This window comes from Onychostruthus taczanowskii, unplaced genomic scaffold (genome assembly GCF_017590055.1).
Source record: "Onychostruthus taczanowskii isolate IOZ18803 unplaced genomic scaffold, ASM1759005v1 scaffold35, whole genome shotgun sequence".
Lineage (NCBI taxonomy): Eukaryota > Metazoa > Chordata > Aves > Passeriformes > Passeridae > Onychostruthus > Onychostruthus taczanowskii.
Genome location: NW_024500905.1, coordinates 4809878 through 4826572, shown reverse-complemented (window position 1 = coordinate 4826572; position 16695 = coordinate 4809878). Strand labels below are relative to the sequence as shown.

The 16695-nt window shown below is 40.5% G+C and overlaps 1 protein-coding gene across 4 annotated transcripts in view; it reads right to left on the bottom strand.

Annotated features, from left to right (window-relative positions):
- The window catches only part of GNS (glucosamine (N-acetyl)-6-sulfatase), a 26792-nt gene extending 10097 nt beyond the window's left edge, over positions 1-16695 (bottom strand). For 3 of the 4 annotated variants that reach the window (XR_005953192.1, XR_005953191.1, XM_041411336.1), the window contains exons 1-13: positions 16519-16695; positions 15936-15995; positions 15072-15278; positions 13910-13975; positions 13415-13513; positions 10955-11122; positions 7497-7579; positions 6026-6144; positions 5246-5349; positions 4777-4878; positions 3472-3579; positions 2730-2840; positions 711-871 (exon numbers count right to left, since the gene is read on the bottom strand). Coding sequence is in view for 2 of the 4 variants with exons in the window: in XM_041411336.1 (XP_041267270.1) it covers positions 711-871; positions 2730-2840; positions 3472-3579; positions 4777-4878; positions 5246-5349; positions 6026-6144; positions 7497-7579; positions 10955-11122; positions 13415-13513; positions 13910-13975; positions 15072-15278; positions 15936-15995; positions 16519-16659 (1529 nt within the window). In the remaining 2 variants the exon portion in view is untranslated. The remainder of the gene's footprint in view (positions 1-710; positions 872-2729; positions 2841-3471; positions 3580-4776; positions 4879-5245; positions 5350-6025; positions 6145-7496; positions 7580-10954; positions 11123-13414; positions 13514-13909; positions 13976-15071; positions 15279-15935; positions 15996-16518) is intronic. The other variant, XM_041411337.1, reaches the window with a different exon arrangement.

The window sequence follows — 16695 nt, the reverse complement described above, 5'->3', positions numbered from 1 at the left end:
CACAGCAGTGACAAGTTGTATTACAACAGATAAACTGTAACAACATGCAACCAAAAAGCTGAGTCTCCAAAGAAATAAATCCTAGCTACAATGTACAGGCAGCACAGGGGCATGTATAGCATCAAGCGTTCAGGAGATACATTCTAACAGAAAGCTTTCCTGTCCCAAATAACAAACTTATGTAGCACTTGGAGGATACCATAAGGGCATTTTAAATACTGCTTAAAAAAGCTTTGGTGCAAATGATCAGTGACTGAGTTTTGAGGCAGAAAGTGCTATTTACTTCCAACAGATAATACAGACAGCTCAGGTCCTGCACAAAACATTCTGGCAAACAGCATCTTCAGGAACAATCAGAGCTAGTACTTGGAAATTACCTGCCTATAGAAACCAGCAGAACTTTTCCTGGTTTGCAGGCAAACATGAAGTCAGTCTCTTGACTACTGAGAGCAGATAAAGTGTACAGTTGTGCTAAGTCAATGTCTGACAACATTAAAGTGCTAGTATCATATCACCAAAGTTATACATGATAAGTTAAAATACAGACTGACCATTAAAAAATAGCAGCATCAAGAAAACATCTCTATTAAAAAACCAGTATGTATAGCAACAATATATTCCACCATAAATACCCCTCTATAAAAGCCAAATTTAAAAAATACATAGTTCTATTTAGAAGTGTTACAGTAATGAAGTGCATCAGTGTTTACCCGGGATCGAAGACACCTGGTGTACGGCACGTTGCTCCCGAGCAGGACTGCAGCATCATCAGTCGATAGTTCATCTTCTCCAGAATTTCTTGATCAATTGTTTTAGCAATGTTATTGATCTGGTGTGGATCTGCAGTCAAGTTATACACTTCCACAAACACCTGCAGGAGAAAGTTCCTGCACTGTATTAAGTCCTGAATGCTAATTAACAGTCATATTATTTGAGAAGAATGCTTTACGGCAGCACAGACCCTCAGATGTTAGTTTGAACTCCACTGCAGCAGCCCCACACATAAGCTGTGTTCAGCCATGCAGCTATGTGGTCAAAGACAGGACAGCGTGCAAGCAAAGCTCAGTTTTGCAGTAGCACAGTTTTGTTGGAAAAGTTTCTACTTTCACCTAAAGTACTCACCTGCCACAGGAGATTGTTTTCCAGCACCTGTCTTACGACTGTAAGACTACAGTAAGAGGCCTTGCCTAAGCTGGCAGTCTTCACGAATAGATCTCAAAATAACTCAATTTCATTACTATCACATCAACATTCTATACTCATTAGATACTTAGAGCTATCATACCAAGACAAGTGTATTAACTTCTTCATGTATAAAACAGCTGAATGCAAGAATGCTACAGCCCCAAACAGAAAAAGCTTATTCTGTGTGCATGTACTTTGAGTTTTGTCTGGAGGATTTTAGGGCAGATTTGTTTTTTGGTACATTAAATATCTAGACACTTCTGTGGGACAAATACTGGTCAACAGTATCTCAAGAATGTAGCTGTGGTTTTGTCTGCGCTAGAGTAGGAGGCCTGACTGTAGATGATACTGATAAAAACTGGCTGAGTTGTGTCTAACTTTGATAAAGGCATATCTGGATAGACTTTGGCCTTTTTCTTACAAGGTTCACTGCAAGGTTATAGAAGCCACATGGCTGCACCTTTCCCATACTGTTGGTTTCATTCCACCTAGCTCAGGTATGCAGAGTGACCCAAAAACGCCACAGCCATACCTTCTCAGTAGAAAAATCCCAAAGTGACATGAAGAGTATTCTTGAGTCAACTTTGCAGACTACTTTTACAAAGAAATTGACAAGACTTGTTTAATTTGACCATAATTTGTCAGAAAGGGGAAAACCAAAGTCCAGGGTCTGCTAATTGATATTTCAGTTTCCTGTACAGCTTTTCACACTGTCTAATTGCAAAAACATCTTGTGGGATTTTCCTCCCCTGGCTTAAGCTGCTCATTGTAGACTACCATACAACATGTTGTGTGGTGCACGTTACTGGGCATACCTGCTGTTCATGCTGTGCCTGCACAACTGCTGACAGCATAGTTTGTTAGATCTGTGACCCAGCTGCCTGAAACCCCACATCCTTGTTGGAGCAGCTGTGTGCAAACAAGCACAACTAAAGATCAGCCCCGTGACACACCACCTTTTGTAAGTACAGCACGTGCTCCCGTAGTGAGACCTGAGCAGCCTCTGAAGGGGGGACATTGTGTCCCTTATACCAAAACTACTCAAGACAAGGTCAGAGACCTTTCTCACAGTTGTAACTTCACTGCTATTTTTGCCAGACAAACAAGCAAATAATAGATGAGAAATTATTAACCTGGGATTTCAGGTCTTCCCAAGTAAAAGAGTTGAACACCATACCTCTGCTGTGTTTATGGTATCGCAAAATATTTGTGGTTCAAAAGAGACTGCTACATTGAGCTAGGCTAAGAGAGAGAACTGAAACCAGTCTAGCACAGCTCCCTGTGAGGCTGTTAGGTGATACCAGAAGGTAATAACCATAGTTTAGGCCTCACTCCCCTCCCACATCCTTTTTTTCCCCTTCTTCCCAGAACCCTGCTACAGTTTTGGTCAAACATTCACAACAGGCGATAAGTACTTCAGTGTTTATCCTGCAAGCAATGCCAGTCTGCTTTTCAGAGTACTTCATGGAAACCTTGAGAGCTGATAAGAGTGCAGACAGACACAGGTTGTGCACAGCTGACATCTGCTAGTCAGACAGACTTACCTCCCGGTCATCAAACTCACAGTACTGCAGATCCCAGGAAGCTGACAGTGTCCTTACACAAGCATACGTGTTGTTATAGGAATCTTCACAGACACAGTCTGGGAAGCAGTGCTGTGAAGCAAGCAGCGAACAAAAACTTGAGGGCAGAAGATGAACTTTTCCTGTACCAGTTCATGCTAACTGCAGCTAACAGATGAACACCCAGATCTCAATTTATCACATGCAAATTTCCACTGGGGATTTTAAGCAAAAACTCAGTGTTATTAAACTCACCATGATTAAGTGCATTTTGTCTGGGAAACAAATGTATGTACACAGAAGAGAACAGCACAATGCACTACTGAAGACAGCACCAATGGGATGCTTCACTTTACTAAAGCAAAGCAAACCTGCTTTGATTTAGAGAGCAACTAGTGACTTAAATAACAATCACAAACAAGAATGGTGCAATAAGGTTACTGAAAGTTTAGAAAGAACATTATGTCACTTCCACACACTTGACTTAAGCCCACACCTTCCTGCATCAGTCTCCACCCCTGAGGCTCCATAAATTCCCACTGAAAGGGTTTTTTGTGCTCTCTCTGGTCATATGGACATGTCAGTTCCACATGACTGGACATCTCTAGAGCTAGCTCCTACTTACCAACACACTGGGAGCTTACATACAGAACCAGGTTAGCCCACACAAACAGGTTTAATTCAGCAGCTATTTCCTAATATTAACAGATCTTGTCTTACTTACTGTGACTCCAGGTCCTAGGCCAGGACAGGTAGGATCACTGCCATTGTATCCTTCTCCTTGGTACTCCACCAAGAAGTCTGATCTCCATGTGACATTCTTGTCTCCTCTCTACAAGAGGTTGACACAACTTAGTATCTACTGTACTGTGAAATAGAAAAAATTATCCGTGCTTGGAATAACACTAACACTGTCCACTGCTTACTAGGCAGTATCAGTCTTAACTAATAGCTTTAGGTTTGAAGGTCTTGTGTAACTGGAAGACAAGGATTAAACTCCAAAAATATTAGTACACCTTCCTGTGAGGGTTTAAAATACCATCTTCAATTTATAAAGATCATGCAGTAACACCAAGGAGGAGCCACACGACCAAGTACTACTACCCTACAGACAAGATCCCCACAACAAGACTGTTTCCCTTTGATTTGTATCACATTACCACAACAGATGGAAAAATATACCCTTGGAAAAAAAACAACCAAGCAAAAAAAAGAAACAGCTTTAAGACACAACTAGTTTTAAGCTGGTCTATTTGTAGCTGCATTTTAAAAGACAGAGGAAGATGAAAGTTTACAGTTAATGTACAGCACCACCACAGGCATATGCAGCAAAACAATGAGTTTCAAATTTGATTCCACCAGAGTTTAGAATAGGTGCCTTTTACCTGCTTCTGTCTAAAGAACAGCTTAAGGTTTGGATACAAGGTTTCAAGAGCAAAGCACCATTTTAAGTCCGGATGATCTTTCCAAGCTTACTTTCCAAGTAAGCTGCCTTCAATTTATAGACTAAATTAATTAAAACTAAACAGATCACCAAGCAGCTTTATTTAAATAGGCTTCTGCTCACCTATTAGAAAGGTCAAGTTTACTTTATAAAACCACATACACTCTTCTACAGTTTGGCAGGAAACACCAGTTCTACTGAAAATGGAGTCAAACCAAAGATTTAATAAGAACAGTCTGCTTTTCTCTCATTCCTATGCTGAGAAATGCTAAGGAAAAGGGGAAGGAGAATGCAAGGTAGAAACAAAATACAGGCTTCAAAAGAGGAATTATTACAAATGTGAGAATTATCCAAAGGATGACAACTTTCCATTATAATATGACCACAAAGTTGTAGTGCTTATGAAAATACATCTGCATTTAAGCATACCTACTTTTTTCACTCAGCTATGAGCATCCCACTTGAAAACAACATCAAAGGAAGAATCTGGGTTATGAGTCAACCTAATATATCAAAGGAAGTACTACTGACTTTGAAGAATTACCCCTGCAAGAATCATTGCTTGCTGTCCCTGTCCCTACTTACCAACAGCGGCAACAGTGACATCCCATCCATCTGGGTCTTATTCAAGTCATATCCCGCAATATCCAGAATAGTGGGACCCAAATCAATATTTGCAACAAGCATCTGCAGGATGAGAAAACTTAACTTCAGAAGTTCGGAACCTATTTTAAATACTCATATTTGTAGGTGCATCTAAACACTACCTAATTTTATTTTTATGGGCTGATGAGCCCCATAACATTGAAAAGCAATGGTAGGGAATTTGGAAAGTGAGTTCAAAATTAATTTGCTTGTGTGGCCTGCAATGGATTAATTTGATTCAAGCAGGAACGGACAGCTTTTTTATAAGGAGGCCTTTGCACTTTTTACCACTATGTGTATTTCATTTAATGGATACATATATATGCAGGGTAACAAATTAGTAGCTAAAGCGGTAACTGTGAAACAACATAAAAAATAAATCTGTACTGGGACTTCACTTCTTTCTTACCTTGTTTGTCTGATTTGGTTTTATCCCTGGTCCTCGAACTAGCAATGGAACTTTGATATCAAACTCATAGAGCTGCCTTTTGTCTATTGGCAAAGAAAACTGACCTAAACAACAGAAGATGGAAAAAGTTAAATTGCTTCTTGCTTACATTATCAGCCTTGTGTTACCATACAGTGGTTTGGGTTGGGAAGGACCTCACAAAGATCATCTAGTTCCACCCCTTCTGCTACGGGCACGTTATTTGCCACTGGCCCATTTTTAAAGAAGAGAGGTTTTAAAACTTGAACTATATTAAGAAATTGGAGGGCAGAAGAGATAACTTCAAAGTGTAAGCCATAACTTATAAATCTTAACAGCTTAGATGCTGTACTTTTAGTTGCACAACATGATACAGACAGGTTTTTGACAGATTTTTACTGGACAACCCTCTTATACCAACTCCTACAGAACGCAGAGACCCTTCCTTTATTTCTGTCCTAATTTTATGCATACCAGGATACACTTGTAGAAATTAATGCTGTAAACCACAGCCAAACAAAAAAAAAAAAAAAGCCAAAACCAAAAAACAACAACAAAAAAAAACCCAAAACACCAAAAACCAATAAAATCCCAAACACCCTACACTGCAACTCCAGATTGTTTCGCAATTCGTATCAGTACTTCTCACATCTATAGCTTTCCACAGCTGCTGTTCCCATTTTCTGGAGTGGTCATAAGGGTAAAAAGGTTATGCAATTCCTTGATCTCCTACAAATAAGCAGTAATCAGTGAAAATTTTACCAGTGTGGAAGCCATTGTCTGATGTGTAAAAGATGTATGTGTTGTCCAACTCTCCATTCACTTCCAATTTCTTCACGAGTTTCTCTACCAGGTCATCTACCGATAGCAGAGTTTGCCACCTATACAGAAACAAAGTACTTCACATATGAGTGTGAAAAATTGGGAATAACCCTGACTGCAAGTAGGGCATTTATACTCTGGTTCTAGTCAGCAGCATATGCATTGTAAGTGAATTATTTTGCTTACAAATTCTGAAAAACTTCATAGACTACTGCACTTTTTTTTAAGGCTGCAATTAAAGATAGAAATACATTGTTTGTTCTCAGTTCTTCTTGATTTCTGTACTGTCTGTGAAAAACATCAAAATGCTGATTACTTCTTGTCTGGACACAGTGAAGACCAACCTTGAAGCATCATAGTGACAAAGAGTCAGTTATCTTCTGCAAGGTCACTTGTTATTAGTTCTTTATATGTAGTTTAATATTAAAATGCAAAACAACCATGAATTTAGTTGTCTTTATGGGATCCTTTCTCCTTGAAAACTGTACCAGTTGTTTTGTGTTATTCATGTAATGTTAGGGTCCATTATTTCAGCGTATCTAAAGCTTTTGACAGCTACAAGTTCTTTTCTTTGTCATGGGATTTGCTGCTGAGAAAAGTGATTGCCTCCACTACCCTCCACAGACTAGTACATGCTGAATTAACTACAGCTACTCAATTCTTGGATTCTGCTGTCTCTCAGCTTAAAATTTTGTGGCATAATTTTTACCTTCATGTTTTATAAAGCAAAAGTCTGGAAAATCTTGGGTTTCCATCTCCAAAGTGACAAGATAATGCCTGGTAACATCTCAAAATGAAGATCAACACTTTAGGTAATGTTTGTTTCAAAAAGAAACAAATATTTCTTTACATTAAAGAAAGCATCTGTGGTGCAAACAAATACCCTCGCTCTTTATTAAAAAAGGGAACAAGACATGTCTGCACATTATTCACCACATCCCCTTTATAAAAAGGAATCTAGCACCTCCCCTAGCCAGTCAAGCATTCCCATGTACAGACAGAGACAAGATTAATAAATCAGATTAGCTAGCAGACAGATCAACTACATGCGATGCACATCATGTAAGAAACTGGAATTAAGTGAAGGTAAGGCCATTTTTTAATAAAACCCTGTGGTGCACTGAAAGAATAGAGAGACCAGGTGTGATTGGTCTTTTTTGTGACAAACAATGGCAGCATTTGTGAATATGATATTTCTATACCATATAAAGAAGTCAAAGTTTATTTGCAAAATGTAAACAAAGTCAGGAGGTCTTCTCAGACAAGTGCCAGAGAACCATTAGGGGTAATCTGATATCAATTGTTATTAGAAGTAATCTGGTATCAATTGTCAGATTTACTATAACTTTTTTAAAAAATCCACACCTTACAAATTCTGACTAGAAAACTTGAGCAACAAAAAAATTCTTACCGCTTTCTGTAAGCATCATCAAGAAACTGTATTGAAGAGTTGCTCATTGGAGTCTTTGCTTGGCGAATTAACCAGTGCTTGTTCTAAAGAAAAAAAATCAACAAAGATTAGAGTATTGGAGAAATATCAGTTCTAAGCCTTTCTTAGAGCAACTACAAAAACAATTCCTGTGAAAAAGTCTGCTATCAAACTATCAAAAGCTATTGCTTTTGTGAAAAAGCAATGCCATCAAACTGACCTGACTTCAGTTTTCCCTGTTGGTTCACGTAAAATCTAAGTTTCAAGAGTAAGATACATTACAGCTCCATTATGCTCAGCCCTTGGTGAGAAGAAAAAAGATGTGGATCTTCTCAAAGCATTTCAGGGAAGAAAATTGTGAACGCACCTAGGGAAGGCTCTCTCAGAGGTAAAAGAGTGATAGTGTAAGACAGATCTGAGGAAAATGTGAAGCATTGAGCATCATTGTAAGATTGGACTTGGCTGTCAGACAGTGCCACTATCAGATTCTTGGTAGTATAAAAAATCAGGGCTGGTGACCAATGAATCGAACAGAACATCATTATTTTATTTAGATTTTGACTCCAAAATCTTAATAAAACTTTTGACTTTCTTTAGCTGCAGCATCATGGATTCTTCTAGATGTATTCCCACATTTCAGAAACAGCCCCTTTCTTTGTTTTCTCTACCTACACCCCCAAAGTAACGGAGATGATGTAATTCATATAAAAAGTGATGCTCCCACACTGAAGGACCAGTGTGAGCTGGGTCACCTGCTGTACAAATACTTGGGAAGGTCTGTTGTGAACAAGCTGAAAGTTAGTATTAGTGGGGATCAGAACAAAGAATACAGTCATGTCAGGGCAGCTTTACACTTTTTCATTTAGTAGGTCAGAGATGACCCACTCATCACCCTCAGCTTAAGCCTGTATTTAGGTGATCACTCCTCTGTGTAGAGCCTCTTGTTATACAATTTCCCTCCTGTCACAAGCAAATGACTGAAGAGCTCAGGCTTTAGGGACTCACAACAAAGTGACTCATATCTCCTGTAATTACTCAGTTCCCTTGTCTTCTGCTCCTGACTACCAAAGGAAAGATTTCTGGCATGGAGACTTAAAGTTATGTCCAGTTTAGTTTAATTTTGTTGCATTCAGCTGTTTCTTTTATAGGAGCTGTAAAACAATTCTCTGGAAAGACACAGTCTATCCCAGCTGGGAGAGGAAAAAGAAAGGATTTGTGATGTATTTCCTCTCTTCAGTCAGCAGAAGTTCTTCAGAGAACAAAGGAGCTGGCAACATCACCAGTGCACCAGCTGCCTTTCACAAGGGCTGTGCTTAGGAGAGGAGCTTTGTAAGGCTCAACCACACTGGGTAACTCAGGCAGGTAAGCAACCTAGTGCAGCAGAATCCTCTTCTTTGAGTATTTTATTCCTCTTACCTTTCTCTGAAGTTTCAAAAACTTCACACAGCACTCAAACACCTTTGTGGATTTCAATAAGCTTCACACTCAGAGTTCTCAAATCTGCTTCCTTGTCATATCTCTTTCAGCACTTATATACAAAGCAGTCCACCAATCCTGCTGCCTCCCTAAGCTGCATTCTTGGAGAAACTTTAGGAGATCAAGACAATATACAATGTGTTGCAAGAATCAGAACAACTGAGCTTTGGTGTAGGAAAAACAAGGCATGCAAGGGAGATACCCAACATATACCTTAATCAACTTCTCTTTTAGAACAGCTTAGATAAAACTCATCTGGACTATTAATAATTCTGCTTGGGAATCCAAGCTGCTGATAATTCCATACAATTTCTAGCTGTGGATCCAAAGCAGAAGTTAAACTCAGACTCTGACCAATGATGCATACAAGAGCTTAATTCCTGTTTTCCATTCTGCCTAAATGGTTCCTCTTAGTAGCCCTTGCCCACATCCAGTACAAGGAAGTGAGGCAACATTTCTTTAGGAGTCAAGACTGTACAATCCAAGACTGTCAAGCAAGCATTACAACATCAGTGAGGGTCTTCGCCTATTTATATCTTTACTGCTACTGTAGGAATCGTGCTTGCCCCAGAGAACAGTGAAGCTCTAGAAAACACTGAAGTTCCAAGAAGACTTGGGCTTCAAGACCACAACACTGCCAGCTGCAGAAACACACATAGCTGTGTCAAGGAAGGAAGGTAATGCTAGTCTGTTCCTCTACTAAAACTGCTGTATCCACAGATATTAATTGCCAAACCTTAAGTCCAGAATTTTGTTCTGTGTTATACAGACACAAGCAGAGCTTTTACACCACATAAGGGAACTCCACAGTGTATATTTTGCTAGCTGCTTACTTCACTGGTCAAGTTACTTCTAAATTACTAATTTAAAAGCACTCTATTACAGTAATGGAGTCTTAAGTAAAAATCTGAAATCCCTTTATGGAAGAAAAAACCTCAGTCTGATTCCCACTCTCTAGTTTGAAACTTAAAAAGATTGGGCTAAAATATTTGTTACTGTCTGCAGCCCTTTTCTGTCTTTTCATTCATGTTTTTCTATCATACTGATTAGCACATGGTCATTTTGCAAGCTACAGTCCTCAGCTAAAAACAAGTCTCATCCTGTACTACAGGAGTCACAGTGACCTGAGGTATGCCTGGGCTCCTCATAGGCATTTAGGCAACATTATCTCAGTCTCAAAATTAGAAGCAAATCTTGAAGTGAAATAAATGAACACTGAACAGCAATGTGTTCTATATTTTAAATTACATGAATCAAAAATACAAAGCTTCTGTAAGTTTTCACCAAATTAACTACTTGTGAAGTTCACATACTGGAAGAGTATATTGCAGCAGATTACTCTGAACTAGACCATATCTGGCCATATTTGCTGGCAGAGGAAGGAAGGATGTCTGAATTTGTAACATTAGGTTATTTTAGCAAACAAGTTTTCAAAGCACTTACTAACCTGGGCCCTATGGTTCATGATTCCAGAGTCCTCTGATTAATTTGACATGCTTTCAGCCCAGGGAAGCTTTGCCATGAGCTCAAGGAATGGACTGCCCCCATCCATGAGCAGATGTGTGAAGGAAGACAGGGCTCTTGCCATTCTTCACCCAAGCCTTTGAGTAGCACATTACCTATGTGCTCCCCTGAACATACCGAGAGCAATCATAAGAAATTTTTAAGAGCTTCAGAAGAGTCTAGAAATGGGACACAGAATTCACTTTTTGTCTTTATCAATCATAACTCCATTGTACTACCATATCACTCTTGCCACTATGTTGTTTTTTTTACAAGACATTAGCGTGCAAATATCTCAAAGTCACAACAAACTTATCTGACCCTGACACACACCAATTTAACATGATTGAACAACCAGCAGTCATAGTACTCACCTATTCTAACATCACACAAGCCAGGGCCACTGCCTTCTGCTCTCACAAACTAGAATAACTTACACGGGGTCTTGCTAGTTAGCTTACCTTGCCATGAATATTAAAATTGCTGTTTCTTGGTGCACTGACATTCTGAAAGCTCTTTGTATACTGTGGAGCAGGTGTCCAAGGGGAGTGTGGCGCTGGCGTTGCAATCATCATAAAGAAGGGCTCAAAATTAGATTTGTACTCCAAGAAGTCCAATGACATGTTGGCCTGTGAACAGTGGTGTTGGAGAAGAAAAGTCATGCCTCAAAGGAAAACAGCAGCTATTTGGCAAATCCAAACTAGACATTCATGACTTATTTAGAGCTTGGTAATACTGCAAACATTTAAACTATTTCAAAAACTTACTGCTTGCTCATCTACAAATGTCTAGAAGAGCAGCTCATAATAAAAAATAACCCCAAGTGGCTCATGTTAAACAAATAATTTTTCTCACATCTTCAAACAACTTCCTACTTCAGACCCTTGCATTAATTAGACCTGGAAAGCTCATCAGAAGTTTGGGCCTATTCCAAGTACAACAAAGTCCACCTATACTCTGGTTTAATCAAGTAAAATCAGAGCTTTCTTCAACATAGTCCAAGTATGAGACTTTAAGACACATCTCCCATCTGACAGATCCCAGTTTAAGAGCTTCAGCTTTCTTCAGAAATAGCAATAGTTCTGAAAAAAAAAAATTCAGCCCCACTGTTTATAGCCTATGCTCATTCTACAGCAAGCTGCAAGATTACAAGGGTTGAAAACAGGTCTGGTGAAGAACAGTGCCAAAATGCACTCACTCACACCACTGCACTTTAATTTTTATTTCAGCCTATACACAATTTCAAGTAGCAAGTTAGAAATTGTGAGTTCCATTTTCACTTCCCCTAGGTCAGCCTTTAAAACTAAAGCTTCAAAGGTATTACTTGTAGGCGAGTTCTTCAGTATTCAAATCTTGCAACAGTTTTTTTTTCTGCCTGAATTAGTATACCCCATTTTGGATATCCTTTTCTTTCTCTAGGAAAAAAAACAATACACCAGGAATTCCCCCTTCCTTCCTTCTAAATTTAGCATCTAAGCAAGTAGGGCTCAACTTCAGTTATACATCAGCCAAGTCAAGAAAGGATAAGAACCATTCAGAAACTCATAGCATAGCCAACTTTGATTTCATTAGGAGCTTAAACTGCAACATGTGAGAAGTGCAGTAAAAAGATTCAGGTGTTTGGATGCTTAATACCAGACTCAAGTACCCAGGTGCCCTTACACAAGAAAGCTTGAGGATCACATCACGCAACACAGGAACTTTCCATAAGCAATTTATTCCTGTGCACTGCCCAGCAAATGAATTGAACACTGTCTCTGAAATGCTGAATACATGTTTGGTAACTACAGGAATAATGTAGAAGGCAACAAACTGAAAATCATGATACACTGCTGTATCAATAGGTAACATACCACAAATAAGCAGTTTATGCAACAATGACCTGCTGGACAAAATGCTTACGAGCTGCTGAAGGATCAAAAAAACCCAGTACAATGCCAGTAATAGAATAGTCTCACTTCTGGCTTATCAATTCCAATCTAGCTTTAGACAATGTAAATCTAAATTTAATCAGACAGCTGTTCAGTATCCTTAAAAACATCAATCAGTGCTGTTGCTAGTAAGCAGCTGTCTGCGTTCAAGTCCCCAGCGGAATTAAACTCCTCAGGGTCTCAATGGAAGACAAGACTGAAGGAGATATTTCTAGAGAAGAGTTTTAGTGAGAGCTAACCTATACAGTGTAACACAGTACCAATCTATACACTGTAACATCACATCAAATTATGACTCCAGCTTGGCAGATGGGGAGACAATCCCCCCACCCACAGCCCCTGCTACTTGCCAAACAGGGCCTTAAGAGAGCTAAAGTAACTCTTCCATCCTTCCTTAAAGTATCTGACATCTTCATTACCTCTCTTTAGTTTATGCAGATAAAGAGGCTAAAACCTCCCCTGATCAGCTACACATTGCCCTCATATACTATGAAGGACTGATTAGGCTTTAATATTTACAGGTTATCAGACTGATGGAGTTGGAGACTACAAGATACTAACACACCATAATACCTAAGAAACAAAACATGGTGTGAAGTTTAACTGGGTCAGGATTTCATTTGGAAGCATGCAATCTGTTAAAGAAGTTGCATATTATAATGAAACATATCATTGTATAAAGTAATTTAAATCTCTGCCTACCTGTTCCTCCTGCAGCACAGCAGTCAGTATGAATTCAGTGAGGCTACTGGATAGCAAATGGCCAGCTGGAACCCCTTTCCTCTCCACAGCTCAAATATAAACCTGTCATTTCTAAATATACTCAGTCTCGCTTTGCTGATAAATGCCCACGCACACTCACGACAGTACAATTGTCCATTTGTGAACTAACACAGCCTAACAAATTATCTCAGCCTTTCCCAAGTCCCCAGCACAAGGCACTATCTGGTCATAAGCAGTTTCTGTACCACACATTGCAAAAGTTCTTACCAGTACATCTGTCAGATAATCTACACTGTAGTTCTCGCCATGCCTTCGTGCTTTGCCATTTACTGAGAGAGTATAGTTGTAGTACTTCGAATTTTTCTCCTGTGAAAAAGAAAAGTGACACAGACACTTATGCAAAGCAAGACTTACACTGATTACTTGAAATAACCCAAATTAACTGCCCCCGAGCATTTGTCAAATAGATTATGAGCATCTGCCATAAGGATACTGCAAAAATTCTCAAAAATGGTCTCCATCAACAAAACTGGTCTCACACTGCTTTGGCTTTACAAATTGCTTTTTTTTTTTTCCTCTAGGCACTCAATAGGAGCACTCCTTTAAAAGCCACAGATCTGACACACAATTAAGGAAAAAGGGGAAGAAAATTTGCATTAAATCATTAGATGCTCTTTTCCTACTCTTTCATGACCAGCAAAGTTAGAACATGAGTTGTATTATAAAGCAACCAAAATTAAACAAAAAAGACAAGTCACATACCAAAGCATACCAAAAACTCCATCCAGGAGGGACATGACCTACTCCCCCTGCATCCTCTGCTCCATACTGAAAAAAGAGAGATCATGACTCACAGTTTAAATTATGATGAATCAAAGCTAGATATTATGTTTCACATTCATGTACTTTATTCAACACTACTCAGAAACCATGTCAAGCCAAATTCAATTTCAGAATGTGGAAAACCGCATATATATGCATACAAAAACACATGTAGGACCTGTTAAAGAAACCAGGGTTCAATAACTAGACAGTAACTGAAAGCTTAGCAATCATCAGTAAAATTTAAATATTATTCCCTGCTCCATTCTGCACGTGAAAATATGCAGAGATCCTGGAGAACATAGTGTACATATCAAATAATGAGCAGGGATCAAGACATCCATGTGACAAGACACTTGCAGGCTTCATGATAAGAGTTCACAAGATACTAAAGAGAATTCCACACAGACCAACAGCTTCCTTCATCCTCTCCCAAGAGGGGTAGGAACTTCAAGTAATGCTAGCCTCTTGCCACCTCAGTGCCAAATAATCTACAACAACTAGCCTTTAAGACAGCAAAATAGGGAAAGTAGCTGCTGAGTCAGTGCCAAACTCAAAACAGAGGGTGCCTTAGAGCAACACAACGGGTTTTCTCAGGGCAGCCCTCTCCAATCGACGTGGCTCGCCTAGCTGCAGGCACGAGAGACTCTGCTGAGTCAAGGGATGCTCAGAGGAAGCCAGCTAAGTTTCCCTTCCCCTTGCTGCCTCAGGAACATCAGCAGACAAATTCGTGCCTGGCTATGAAGATTCACGTTCCACTGTTTTATTATACCACCGTTTTCCACCATGAGATGCAAAGAAAACATGCTGTTAAGAAACCTGTAGCTCATATAGCTCCTAATCCAATTCCATCACACAAGAGGAACACACAGCCTTACAGCTTTCAGTGCTGAATTTTACATCTTACTATGAACTACTAGAAACTATATCCTAGTTAAAAAGACAAAAATACTAAAGCACACACATACAAGTGACTCAAAGTGTTGGGTAACTGCTGTAAGAGCTCTGAAAGTACCTGTTCTCCCACAAATTTGCCTCAGTGAACTCTTAACTCTAACAACAAACCACAAAAAAACAACAAAAAATTCTAAACATCAAATACCTCATTTAAATACTTTCCAGCAAAGAATGTTTGATAACCACACATAGCTTTGAGCAGCGCTGGGAAGGTGTATGGTTCTTGAATCTTCTGCCATAACTTGCTGCTACAGTTCCCTTCCAGAGTGTTATTGACGACATGATGATTATGTGGATATTTTCCTGTTAAAATGCTAGCTCGACTGGGACAGCAAAGTGCACTGGGGACATACTGGAAAAACAGAATGAGGAGATTTGAGACTGGGATGGTAAAACAATTTTATGCCAAAATTTATGGTTTTCAAATATCAGTTAACAGGCTGACTAATATATTAAACAATAAAAATTACTTCTTTCTAGACACCCAGAATTATATCCAAAGTATTTTCACTAGTAAAAAACTGCGCATGAAGCCAGTTTCAGGGCTCTGCAGCACATGCCCTTCAACTTCTCACCACCAAACCGGACACGGTTTTTAGACAGGGCAAGAACCCACTAAAATACTGTCTGATCGTTGACTCACTCCATTATTTTAGCCATGGAGGTATACAAGAATATGAAAAGAGTGAAGTGACTTTTCATTGTGCATGAAGCAAATGAAAGTTTGAGCAGCTTCTTCTAATGTTCAGACTATGCAATTTTACTTTACAGATTAAGGAAGTGAGCATAAGTGCTTTTAGAAAGTGAAACTACAGATTTTGAACATCACCTTAAGTTATATTCATTTTGAGACCGAAAAGTAGGTAGCGATTGAATTTTAAAAACCCCACATTCATATTGACAAGTTTCATGAAACTGATACCATTTTTTGAGACCTCAGACGACCAAAGATATAAAACACACAAACACACACGCCTCAGAAGTTCAGAGTGTCAATGCAAACACTTACTGCATTTACGAAGGTTATTCCCATCTGGGCAATAAGAGTGTTAGTCTTCTTTAGGGGGGTCTGAAAAGAAAGTACCAGAAAGGTATCAGCTAAAAATGCAAGGATGCCAGGTAAAGCCAGGGACTTGAAGCAGGCTGCCTGGAAAAAGGCCCAACACCACAGTTTTTACTAACTACCCCGGCAAGACACTACGAGTGCCCTATCCTTCTCGCTAGGGCCTGGCGTGGCCACAGCGATTGCACAAGCGAGCACAAGTGTGGAGTGTTTACAGGGGGATCTGCAGCGCCTGTTCTAGAGGCCCCAGCCCCGGCGCAGCCGAGCCCCGGCGGCTCGGCAGAGCGGCTCATCCCACCCGTGGCAGCCCGGCCGCGACGCTCCTTCCGCGGGGCTGCTTGGCCTGAGGCCGCAGTGAGCCCCTGCCCGGCTGCGGGCTGGGCCCAGCGCGACCCCGAGCGACCCTCGCCCCACACCGCGCCCGCCGAGCTCGCTCTCGCCGTCCGACAGCCCGGTACGCGAGCGGGGCGGGCGGCGAGCCCCCCTCGCCGCGCTGCCGCCAGCCCCGCGCCCCCCGCCGCAGGGTTACCATGCCGCCCAGGCAGACGTCCTGGTCGTCGGTGAGGATAAGCACCACGTTGGGCCTCCGCGCCTGCCGGAATGCCCGCGCAGGGCCGAGCAGCAGCAGCGCGGCCAGCGGCAGCGCCCGGAGCAGCGCGGCGGGGGACATGGCGGGGCCGGGCGGGTCGGGGCCGCCACAGGCGCC